At 43.9% G+C, this 12,146-nt stretch overlaps 1 protein-coding gene across 11 annotated transcripts in view; it reads left to right on the top strand.

Moving 5' to 3' along the window:
* Positions 1-12,146, top strand: part of LOC115135902 (autism susceptibility gene 2 protein-like) — a 483,838-nt gene that overhangs the window by 429,431 nt on the left and 42,261 nt on the right. For all 11 annotated transcript variants that reach the window (XM_029671086.2, XM_065023704.1, XM_029671085.2 and 8 more), the window contains one exon: positions 3,060-3,108. In XM_029671086.2, coding sequence (XP_029526946.1) covers positions 3,060-3,108 — 49 coding nt within the window. The remainder of the gene's footprint in view (positions 1-3,059; positions 3,109-12,146) is intronic.

Below are 12,146 nucleotides of genomic sequence, written 5' to 3'. Positions count from 1 at the left end.
ACAGAAGCACCAGATCATCAGCAAAGAGTAGACTTCAGATTCTAGTAGGGTGAAGGCCTGGTGCTGCAGACTGTTCTAGTGCCCTCGCCAATTCGTTGATATACAGGTATGTGTTGAAGACGGTGGGGCTTAAGCTGCATCCATGTCTTACCACATGGCCCTGTGGAAAGAAATGTGTGTTTTTTGCCAATTTTAACCTCACACTTGCTGTTTGTGTACATGGATTTTATAATGTCAAATGTTTTTTCCCCAACACCACTTTCCATCAATACTGTCTCTCTCTCAATCAGTCTTTCGCCTTACAAGCAAACCAGTACCATCATTAACATGCTTAATAATAGGACAAGTGTCCACAAAAGCTGATGATCCTCTTACAATCCAGATGGTTTTAACATGAGAAAACCACTACAAACTTGATCATAGTACCATGTTTCAGGGAGGGACATTGGTGGGCTTTTCGATGTCTGCGTTTGAGCCCTGGATCAAGCTTGATTAAGTGGGCACTATTGGTGAGCAATGGCTGGACCACTATCTCACCATGGTTGACCTAGTTGCTGGTGTGAGTGTGTTACCCCCCTCTAGGACAGTAGAGTTGTGGTTATTTCAACAGGAAGTGAGTGGCTGTGAGCTCTGAGGAGGTGCACTGCTGCTTATAAAGAGGGGTTTGTTTTCCTCCCCTCGCATTGGCAGCACCCTACTGGGAAATTCATTAGCCGCTGACATCATCTCACTCTGTCGACAGTGAAAGAATATCATTCTAGTCTCAGGCCCTCCCTCTGTCCCTCCCTCCTCTCTCTCTCGCTCTCTCTGCCTCTTGCTCTCACCCTCTCTCTCGTTCTGGAACTGCCAAGCAGTTTTCTCTGAGCTTCATTCAAGCAAAATCAAACACACTCATGCACGCCTGTCCCAAGAAGAGCGCGGTCTTTGGAACCAAGTATTTGGACCCTCAGAAGCAGAAAACACAGGTGTGTTTGTGTTCGGAAGAGAAGTAGGGTTTGAGGTTGAACCAAGTCAGGTTAGAATCAGGAAGTGGGAGGACCCAACCATCAAACGAGGACCACTGAGGCAGCCAGTTGGATGAATGGGAGTTTGTCTGATGCTTGGAGCGATGAGAGGCTCTGTCGGTGACAGAACCGTCAGTAACCACAGGACATAAGCTTTAACCAGCTGGAAATATAATGAAAGCGGAGTCCCCTTTTGGCTCAAGGTGATTCTAAATGTGAATTTGTCTCCCTCTTTGCTACAGAGGAAATTGGTCTGCGCTTTGTTGGATTTTGCTGCTCTGTGGGAGCGAGCTGGCGACTCCCGCTGGTGTCTGTGGACACAGCCTCTTTACGCGTCCTGATACGCAGTCTCCCAAGGATCTTGCCTATTCGAACCTCGCATATCTTCAATACGAGAATATTGCGAGATAGATTTGTATCCCACTCTGAACTGGAGACAAAACGCACTTAACGGGATTTAGCGACCTAGAGCTGTTGCTGATGCTTTTTCTGCCAAGACACATGGCTTCCTTTGTCCGAGAGGCACCGTAGCTTTGAAAGAGCTTCTCGTATCTCGTTGGAATTTTATTGGAAACGGATTCTCTTTTCGCATGGATGTCATCGATTTAAACGGAGTTGAATTCGCCGCCTATTTGTGGATTACATTATTTTGACAAGCAGAATGTGAAACGGGGCCATATTTACTACACAGCGAAAGTGATATCTTAACTAATATTTTCCTTCTTTCAAGCTTCGCAACATCAAAGGTATGCGCGTCGCTTTTCTTTATTCACGTATACCTTATTATAAATTATTTGGTTATTAGCTTATAGTTTACCTCCTATTAACGACGAATTATGTGTAATCATATTATCAGTATGTACTATGTTTATTGACTATAATAAAACGTGTAGGAGAATATCTGTGGTTATTGCAGCATTGTTTTGTGTAGTCTAGCTTTTCCTACCCACGTCATTATAAATTGATAATAACGTAAATGCTTAATATTGCTATGGGCATTCATGAATATGAAGAACAAAATCGTCATTTTGAATGGCGTTGGCCTATATCTGGATATGTGTTGTGTGCAGAAGGGAAATATCCAAACTGAATATGCTTCAATCAAGTCTGTCTATTTCAATCTGCAGTAATATTATTTGATAGGTTACTGACGTTTCATTTTTAGAATTAGGAGATGAAATGATATTTTGTGGAGAGAAAAATATTCTGCTTTCCATGCACCTAGACATTTTAATTTGGATGAATAGCTACACTGAAATGCCTGTCTCTTACCTTGGAATTGCCTGAACCCTAAGCAAATGAATATGGAAATGTTTTCTGGCTCGAGCAAGATTGTCTCATGTGCGAATAGAAAATAATTGATAGGCGTTCGTTTTTGGGATATGTGACATTTGCGCAAATGTCATACCATTATTATGGGACCCGTGCCACTGTCCATTTGCCGAAAAGGTGTGAAGAGTTCATTGTCTGTGATAAAATCTTCGGAATTGTTTTGAAATAGGCTCATTGTCATTTCCACTTTATTAGGACTGATATCTAATATTTAAAACAGCATATTTCAATAGTCATCTGGTTTTATACTTTGCGACAAAAAGTGAAATGCTTTGAGAGTGACATTTAAAACCAATGGTCCGATGTGTTGTTATTTCCCAGTAGGCCTAGGCTCAGCTCAGCCTTGTCACGCACACACTGGTAGGGATTGTAACATGTCGATATTTCACTTTATTAGTGGGATTGAATTAGCCAATGCCTTTTTGACAGCGCAATGTCACCTAAATAGGCATTAATTATCTAATACTGTGTAAATGCTTAGCACTGAATGTTTGCACAATAACACAGCAATGTTAATTTGCGCTCTGCCACACTGGGCTCGACATGGAATGGGCGAGGGTTAGCGCTGTCATGTTATTACATGGACCAACAGTGCCATCAAGTGGCCTCGATGTGCTGCAGTGCGGAATGTTTCGCTCCCTTCAGCTGGCGGTTTGGGTCATTGACGATGAAACCCACCTGTTTAAGCAAGTTTGCTAATGATATCGTCTTTCTCTCTCACAGGGCTCTGATGCCAGCTCAGAGAAATTCTTCAGCACTGCTGCAGTTAAAGGTATGAATTCTTATAATGTGTTTTATGTAGCAGTATTATTTATGGCAATATTATTTTCATTTGCATGAATCATAGTTTGGCATTGGTTGGTCATTGTAATTCTGCATTGGATCAGTGTAGGAGCACATAGCTCCCGAGTGGCGCAGTCGTCTAAGACACTGCATCTCAGCAAGAGGTGGCACAGTAGTACCTGGTTTGAATCCAGGCTGCATCACATCTGGCCGTGATTGGGAGTGGCACACCGGTTGTCTGGGTTTGGCAGGGGTAGGCTTTCATTGTAAGTAAGAATTTATTCTTAATGTTCAGACTTGCCTAGTTAAATATCGGTTTAAAAGTTGTTTAACAGCAATGCTTGCCTTTGTACCCCATTTGTATATCTACCAAGACCAGACCTTGGTCATGCAAAACAGACTCTGTTTTCACTGCAGCTCTTTGTATTACACAGGTGTGAAATATCAATCTGTGTTTTCTCATGTCTGGACATGACTGAAAATTCATTCCTGGTGGTTTATTCAATGAAATTGAATTGGATACAGTGTAATGAATAAACAAATCCATATGAGCTACTCACTCAGATAAACAACACCAACACATGTGGGAAATACATTTGACATTAAATGATATACACAACATTCTGTGTTTTTGCATGTACATTGAATGATTGATAAATGTTATGCTACACAAAGATAAATAGCATACATGTTTCTCAACAATTCCAATCTGTTAGTAGTTGGACTTATTGCACCCGTTACTGGGATGGTTGTTCCAGTTTAGATGATTGAGGTAGTATACAATCAGTATACAATCTTCCCTACCCTGGCAGTCTGAGTGCAGGTTGCTGGTGATAAAAAAAAAACCACTTGTTGGATATTTTCACTCTGGCTGGATTCCAATAGAAATTAAACATCACTTTGCAAGCCAGCATAATGTGACTTGCTGGTCTGATGTGGCCTGTAAACCAGGGGTTTCCTAACACCTCCGGGTTAGGGTATAACTCTCAAAGAAAGGCCTTATGATATATGTAATGTATTGTCATATGTAATACAATTTTAAAGCCTAGTAAGGCTGGTGGAACCATTCATAGAGGATTCTAGGAGGAACCCTCCAAAGAAAAAGGGGTTCTCGGTAGAACCATATACAGGAGGTTCTATGAAGAACCCTACATAAAGGGGGTATAGGGAGAACCTTCTGTAAAGGTTTCTACCTAGCACCAAAAAAGGGTTCCCCTATAGAGACAAATTGAAGAACCCTATATGGTTCTACTTGACACCTTTTTTCTAAGAGTGTAGGAGCCAGAGGAGGAGGAACCAGGAAATGCTAACGCAGTATGAAATAAAGTCAGAAGGAGGGCATCTGTTTATGACCTCAGAGTGCCAGCACCACATGTGACCTCATAATCACATCACTAATTTGCTGTGAAAAGCAGCCAGTCCCATCCCTGGAGGAGCCCAGATAATGTGTTAAATGGACATTCCTCTGCAATGGTGGGTTACTATAGGATTTGATGGGGGTGGGGGGAGAGGAGGGGCTGGAGAAACAGGGCTTATGACCCCTTCAGAGAGCAGGAGAAAGAAGGGCTGATTAGTGCAGATAGGTTCTTGTTTCCCCCCTTTCCCCCTTTCTTGCTGTACTGTGCTCTGCTGTGGAGTCTGGGGACCCCAAACACATTTCCCACATTCTGGCCTTTGATTACTTCCAGGGCTTGGTTTGTGGCATGCATCAGTGGCTCAATGGCCATGCTTGACAGGGAGGCTTCCTTTTGAAGGCACTTCTCTGTGGGGATATTTGGTTCCCTTGAAAGGACTAAGACCCCCTTTGTGTGGCCTAAATCAACATGGGCCACCCTCTTTACCCCTCAGTGAAAGGCCTTATTGAGGGAAACAGTACACAAATACGCTCTCTCCCTCCCTGGTGGATAGCAGGCACCCTCTTGGCCCCTATTTACATTTAAATATATAAGCCCCTTTTCTTTCTTTTTAACATCCAAGCTTCTACTCCCCCTTCTTCTTCTTCTCCTCCCCCAGCCATATGCTAATTCTCATTGTAATCACAAAAGGCGAGTAAAAGAATCCAGGTGCAGAAGGACGGAGGCCATTGGTATTTTTATTGAGGGAAGTGTTAAGATAAAATAAGTAGGGTGGGTATTTAGTTTGATGGGATTACCATCACTATGATGCACCGACTGACGGATTGACCAACCAACTGCCTCAGGACAAGATACAACTCCAGGTAAAATGAGAGAAGCTTAGATTGTGTGGAGATGAATATTGCCCGAGGGCAAGTGAAAAAGGTCTGTTTGTTTGGTGGTTTGTGCTTTCTTGTTGGTACACATTAAATGCCTATTGGGCTTAACATTCGACAGGGGCTTGGAGGGTCTATCCACAAAAAAAGTATTTCTTAATCCGACCCTGTCTACCTCCCAACAATTACTGCCCTGCCTGGCAGGCAGCACCACTCACAGTACACTCTCAACAGATTGCCAGTCACCTCATTGCTTATTGCATCTGACTGTGGCATATTTGCAAAGAAATTCAACTCCTGACTGAGTGCAGTGTTTTAGTTCCTGGACGTTGATTTGCTTCCAGCCGCACGTCACCTTTCTCAGGTCTCGCCTCAGGTCCAGGGCCATTGATATCCACCGTGTGGAATTGTCAGTTGTGTTTGCTTCACACAGTCTCCCACTCTCTGGTGCTCTCTCTCTCCCTCATAGCCATCTCGCTCTCCCTCCCTCACAACCTCTCTCTCTCAATTCAATTCATTTTCTCCCTCCCTCCCTCCCTCCCTCCCTCCCTGTCTGGGTTCAATTTGCCCAGACGCAGCCTTCATTAAGGAAGAATCATTAAACGTTAGCTCTAATTACGGGGCCTGTCAAAGCACCTGCAGGTGTCAGCCTGCCTGCAAGCCTCATTCATTTAGTCTCCTGCAGAAAATGTAAAAGAGAAACCAGCCGTATGCTGGGCCAGTTGAAATAACTTGTTGGAGTCTAGGGGCTGTCAGGTTGGTTTCCAATCCTAAACTGATGTTGAGGTCTACATAATGTTGTCCAGACCTAGTTTAGCTGTGTGTGCGTGGGCTGCCCAGGAAAGGATTAGAGTGTGGCACAGCCTTGGCTGTAATAACAAAGCAGAGCACCATGTCAGGAGAAAAGCATGTGTAGATAGATTTATCAAATGATTAAAGGTCCAGTCCCACGCGTTATCTGTCTTCGCCACTGTAACACTGGCATTCTTTATGATGTAGTCAGGCCCCATAGCACGGCCCTGAACGCTACTATGTCATTGGAGAGGGCAGTCTAAACATATTACAGCTGATTTGTTATAGCAGAGCATAGCCCCATGCAGTAATGCTGTTTAGCTAATGCTAAATACAGCAAGACAGTAATGGTTGTCATCTGTAAATAGGGCTGCTGAGGAGTCATAGCTCTGTATGTTTGTTTCAGTCCAGACTGACTCAGTATTGAATAGTACCCCACGCAGGCAGGCAGGCAGGCAGGCAGGCAGGCAGGCAGGCAGGCAGGCAGGCAGACAGACAGACAGACACTGGATCATATTGTTATTACTTAGAGGGAGAAAATATGTAATGACATTGCAATGGTAATTTAATTACTGTCTACACCAGATGGTACAGTTGATATCTGATTAAATGTATTTTATTTTTCTTGCTTTGACACAGGGAAACTTAGACAATGTACATAGTTATTTCTTGACATTTCATCATAAACAATTCCCCAGTTTGACATAAAACCTATTTATTTTAGTTTTTTCCTATGGCTCAGATATGAAAGGAGGTGAGTTCAGTCTGTAAGAGTTGAAGTATTAGGAGAGAGGGAGACTGCTCTGCTGTCCCCTCCTCTCTCAGTGCTTCAGCTGAAAGGCAGTTTCACCAAAGCTTTACCGGAGCTAATGTGAAAATGAAACTGCTATGGTGAGACCCAGGGAGCAGCGCCAGACGAGAAGTGCCCAGCCAGCCAGTGAAGTGCTTGAGTGTGTCTGCCTCCGGAGGGGAGAGAGAGATAGTAATGTGCGATGTGGAAGGTGTAATTTACGCCACTGATGACATTGGTTAAAAAAAAAAAGAAGCAAGGTAAAGAGAAAATAGCGGAGGTGAACTTTGTGACAGTAACAGGTTGAATAGCTCTCTGGATTGTCGTGGAGAGCACTTCAGGCAGCAGAATGGCCTCTGAGTGTTTTACACATGTGTAGGAGGGAGCTGAGAGGTTGACTCTCTCTTTTCTCTCTCTTCCCCTCTCTCTGGCTGACAGGACTGTGTCGGTCCTGCACTGTGGGCTGCCTTCTACTGTAATAATCAGATGATGTAAAGATCCAATAGGGAACTATTACACACTGATCTGGAGCAACACAGATGATGGTGACCTATTCAGTGTATTAGGAGGGCCAGTTAGCCTTTCACAGCAGCACCATCATTGGTTTACACTACAGTAGCCACAGCCTTTACTGTGCTGTGCCTTCCAATAGACCTCAACCTTCTGTTTGGGTTTTGGAGACCAGGACAGAACTTGGCCTGGTACACAGTGGAAAGATGACCCGCCTCTGATTGGCCGAGGCACAGACTTGGTTCTCTTACTGGTAGGGTGAGAGGTCATTCATATGGCACTAGCTGTCCCTTCCAGACACAACACTGTAGAAAAAAAGACACAACAATGTTGGAATATAAAAGCACTTTTATTGTTAGTCTTATATAAACACACACAGCCACTACAGTGAGTGAAACACTCTTCAACATCCCTGACAGAAGTCTGTTATATGATCCACTTACATCCATTAGCTGTGATTGGAAGAATCCGATTACCAAGTGTACAGATGACATACAGTGAGGTCCCTAATAATGAATGTATAAAATACGTAATTCAAATAATGAGTTATACTGAACAAAAATATAATCGTAACATGTAAAGTGTTGGTCCCATGTTTCATGAGATGAAGTAAAAGAACCCAGAAAATGGACACATGCACAAAAAGCTTATTTCGCTCAAATTTGGTGCCCAAATTTGCTTACATCCCTGTTAGTGAGCATTTCTCCTTTACCAAGATAATCCATCCACCTGACAGGTGTGGCATATCAAGAAGCAGATTAAACAGCATGATCATTAAACAGGTGAACCTTGTGCTGGGGACAATAAAAGGCCACTGTAAAATGTGCACCAGAGCTGTTGCCAGAGAATTTAATGTTAATTTCTCTACCATAAGCCGCCTCCAACATTGTTTTAGAGAATTTGGCAGTACATCCATCCGGCCTCATAACCGAAGACCACGTGTAACCATGCCAGCCCAGGACCTCCACTTCCGACTTCTTCACCACGGGATCGTCTGACACCAGCCACCCGGACTGATGATGAAACTGAGGAGTATTTCTGTCTGTAATAAAGCCTTTTTGTGGGGAAAAACTCATTCTGATTGGCTGGGCCTGGCTTGCAAGTGGGTGGGCCTATGCCCTCTCAAGCCCATCCATGGCTGCTCCCCTTCCCAGACATGTGAAATCCATAGATTAGCGCCTAATGAATTATTTCAATTGACAGATTTTCTTATATGAACTGTAACTCAGTAAAATTGTTGCATGTTGGGGCCTCCCGGGTGGTGCAGTGGTCTAGGGCACTGCATCGCAGTGCCAACAGAGACTCTGGGTTCGAGCCCAGGCTCTATCGCAGCCGGCTGCGACTGGGAGTTCCATGGGGCAACGCACAATTGGCCTAGCGTCGTCCGGGTTAGGGGGGGCTTGGCTGGTAGGGATATCCTTGTCTCATCGCGCACTAGCGACTCCCGTGGCGGGCCAGGCGCAGTGCGCGCTAACCAGGTCACCAGGTGCACAGTGTTTCCTCTGACACATTGGTCCAGCTGGCTTCCGGGTTGGATGCGCGTTGTGTTAAGAAGCAGTGCGGCTTGGTTGGGTTGTGTTTCGGAGGACGCATGGCTTTCGACCTTCGTCTCTTCCGAGCCTGTACGGGAGTTGTAGCGATGAGACAAGATAGTAACTACTCACAATTGGATACCACGAAAAGGGGGTCAAATTTAAATACATTTAAAATTTAAAAAATTGTTGCATGTTGCGTTTATAAATTTATTCAGTACATTTTATAAGTAAAACATTTTGGGGCAATTATATTATTTTATGCTAATACAATTGACTCTCAAAAAGGTAGGGGTCAGAATTATTGACACCCTTAAATCGTAAATAATGATTAGTGAGAATTACAGAGGGTCAAAGATCATACCCTAAAGCCTCAGATTTTTACCTTGTCTGCTCAGGGATTCGATTTTGCAACCTTTCAGTTACAAGTCCAATGCTCTAACCACTAGGCTACCTGCCGCCCCATTACCAATAACAGGGGAAGTTAGCATGTCCTAGGGGTATGATCTTTGACCCTCTAACTTTCTTACTCATCATATTTCAGGATTCATTCAGGATTATCCATAATCATGGTAGCCTCCACATTCATCTAGAAGTGTTTAGAAACATATTGTATTCTTATTTACAATAAAAGTGACTCAAATGACACAATCAATTATTTACCATTCATTTATATTAAGCACAAAATAATCTAAAACACTACCAAAACAAACTGCAAATGCATCCAACAAGTTTGTAGAGTCACGAACTTTGATGTTGTCATAGCGTGCTAGAAATATGGGACCAGTACTAAACTTTTGACTACTTCATTCAACAATATATTTTTTAAATTACTTGTTCAATAAAATCTCTTTCTCTGAGCATTTGCCTTAGTATAAAATAATATAATTTCCCCTTTTTTGGGGAATAAAATATAGTATTTGAATTATTTATTTTATACAGACATTATTGCTCATCTTTATCATAGGTGTCAATCATTTCGGACCCCACTGTACCTCTAATACCAGGTTTATTCCCCCTTCCAAAGATCTCTCCTTGGTGGTATGTACATTTAACGAGGATCTGTCTCCAACCAGGGCTATTTAATGTGTGACAATGGATGTATAGGTTAGCTCAATATCCTGTTCTGTGTGTGTAGAGGTAAGATGTCTCCCTCCTCTCCTCTGTGCCCGTGGCTGCAGGGTAAAGAGAGGCTATAATTCATGGCCATGAAAGGAGCCACTCCAACCATGCCTCATCTGCTGACATATGGCCACACAAAGGTTAACAAATCACTAGTGGCTGATTTACTGCTGCAGACAATGGCTACCCTCCTTCTTTCTTTCTTTCTCTCTTTCTCTTTTTCTTTCTCTTTCTCTCTTTCTCTTTTTCTTTCTCTCTCTCTCTCTCTCTCTCTCTCTCTCTCTCTCTCTCTCTCTCTCTCTCTCTCTATAGAGTGATGCATTGGCTGGGTGTGTGTGCAGTGAGAGAGACCGACAGGAAGAGATGTTGACAATATCACTGTTCTTTCTGTTTTACTTTCAAAATAACTGGTATAAATAAAATGTGTTCATAATAACAAACTTGTTATAATCTTATAAGCCCTGTTATAATCATATAAGCAATGGGATATTAATCCTCTACCACTATATCTATATTTATACTAATATGAAGCAGTGAAATGAACAGTAGTGTAGTATTTCCCCATGTACGGCAGGCTTTGTACCCTAGTGTAATGAATGTGCTGCACCTGTCATGACCTCAGTGGTAGAGCAGTTCCTGGGTCTGGAGGAGTTGGTGTATAGAAACACACACAGCGTTCCAGTCTGACACTTCTCCTTCCCTAATCCCTCGTCCTCTACCTCGTCCTCTACCTCTCCTGACACAAAGAGGTCATTGAGGGTTTGTTCTCTGGCTAAACCAGAGAGCCTGCAACCCATTGCAGGCCAAATTAAAGGCTACCTTCTCAAACAAAAACATTTGAAAGGGCCACACTTCAGTGATCAAAGTTAAAACCCTTCAGTCTTCCCCTGTCTGTCCGCCCCTGGGAGATGTTTGCGTGGATGGTAAGTGTGGTGGGATTGAAGAGAAGCCAGCATTTCTCTATACCCCCTTAGTCTCTGTTTACCCCAATTGCCAAGCTCTCTACTCAACTGGTGTACAGTAGTTTGGTTACAAGGACATTGGTGCTGATGTTAGGCATGGCTTCGTAAGTGAGTGTGGACTTTGGACATGAACAGAGTAAACTGTGATTCTAGAGTTTGTAGATTGTTTGTGATATGGATACTATAATGGATTTAGAACATTATACTCTGGTATAATGGCGTACTCCACCCACACAAGTTGCTGGCTCCAGGTGATGGGGTTGGCAGAGATGAGGCAGTGAAAAGTAGTCTCCAGGTCCTGATTGGCTCACTCTGATTGCCCGTTAGACTGGGGATGAAACCCAGAGGACAGGCTGGCCGATGCCCCAATGAGGGTGCAGAATGCCTTCCAGAACCTGGACGACCCCGATCGGAGACTATGTTTGGAGACTCCCTGTATGGCCCACCAGCGTACCCGTACCTACTGACTGGACTTTTACGGGACAGGTGGCTATATAATATCCTGTAGGACCACAATACAGACAACTGTTGGAGCTCAGCCTACGTAAACATTCACTAGGAGACAATCTAGCCCTGCCCAGTTGCATGGGCACAGGAGTAGAAGAGTCCCCGATGATCCTTGAAGGGAGCTCAGGGGATTTCAGATTCTCTCGGGAATGCAGGCGTTGGGGACTTCCGGGGTTCTTCAGAGACAAGGGAGAAACCATGGACGAGTGAGTGTAGCTGAGATCAGACCTCTTCGCCCTCCTGCGTTCCCGTAGGTGCCCATCAATTCTTATAGTAAAGGCTATGAGGGAGTCAAGGTCCCTGGGTAACTCCCGGGCTGTAGGTACGTCTTTGATTTCCTCTGATAATCCATGAAGGAAGGTGTTGAATAGGGACTCTGGGTTCCAGGCACTCTCGGCGGCCAGCCTGCAAAAGTCTGCCGCGTAGTCTGCCACACTGCGTCTTGACGCAGATGAAGTAGCTTCCAAGCCGCCTCTATCCCGGACACCGGGGAATCGAACACCTTCCACTGCCACGAAATCCTCCAGACTAAGAAAAATGGCGGATTGTTCATGGAGACAAGCACAAGACAGATGAAACAGA

This window comes from Oncorhynchus nerka, linkage group LG10 (assembly GCF_034236695.1).
Source record: "Oncorhynchus nerka isolate Pitt River linkage group LG10, Oner_Uvic_2.0, whole genome shotgun sequence".
In the NCBI taxonomy this organism is placed as follows: Eukaryota; Metazoa; Chordata; class Actinopteri; order Salmoniformes; family Salmonidae; genus Oncorhynchus; species Oncorhynchus nerka.
Note: the sequence above shows the minus strand (reverse complement) of the source record. Positions and strands in the feature narration are given on the sequence as shown.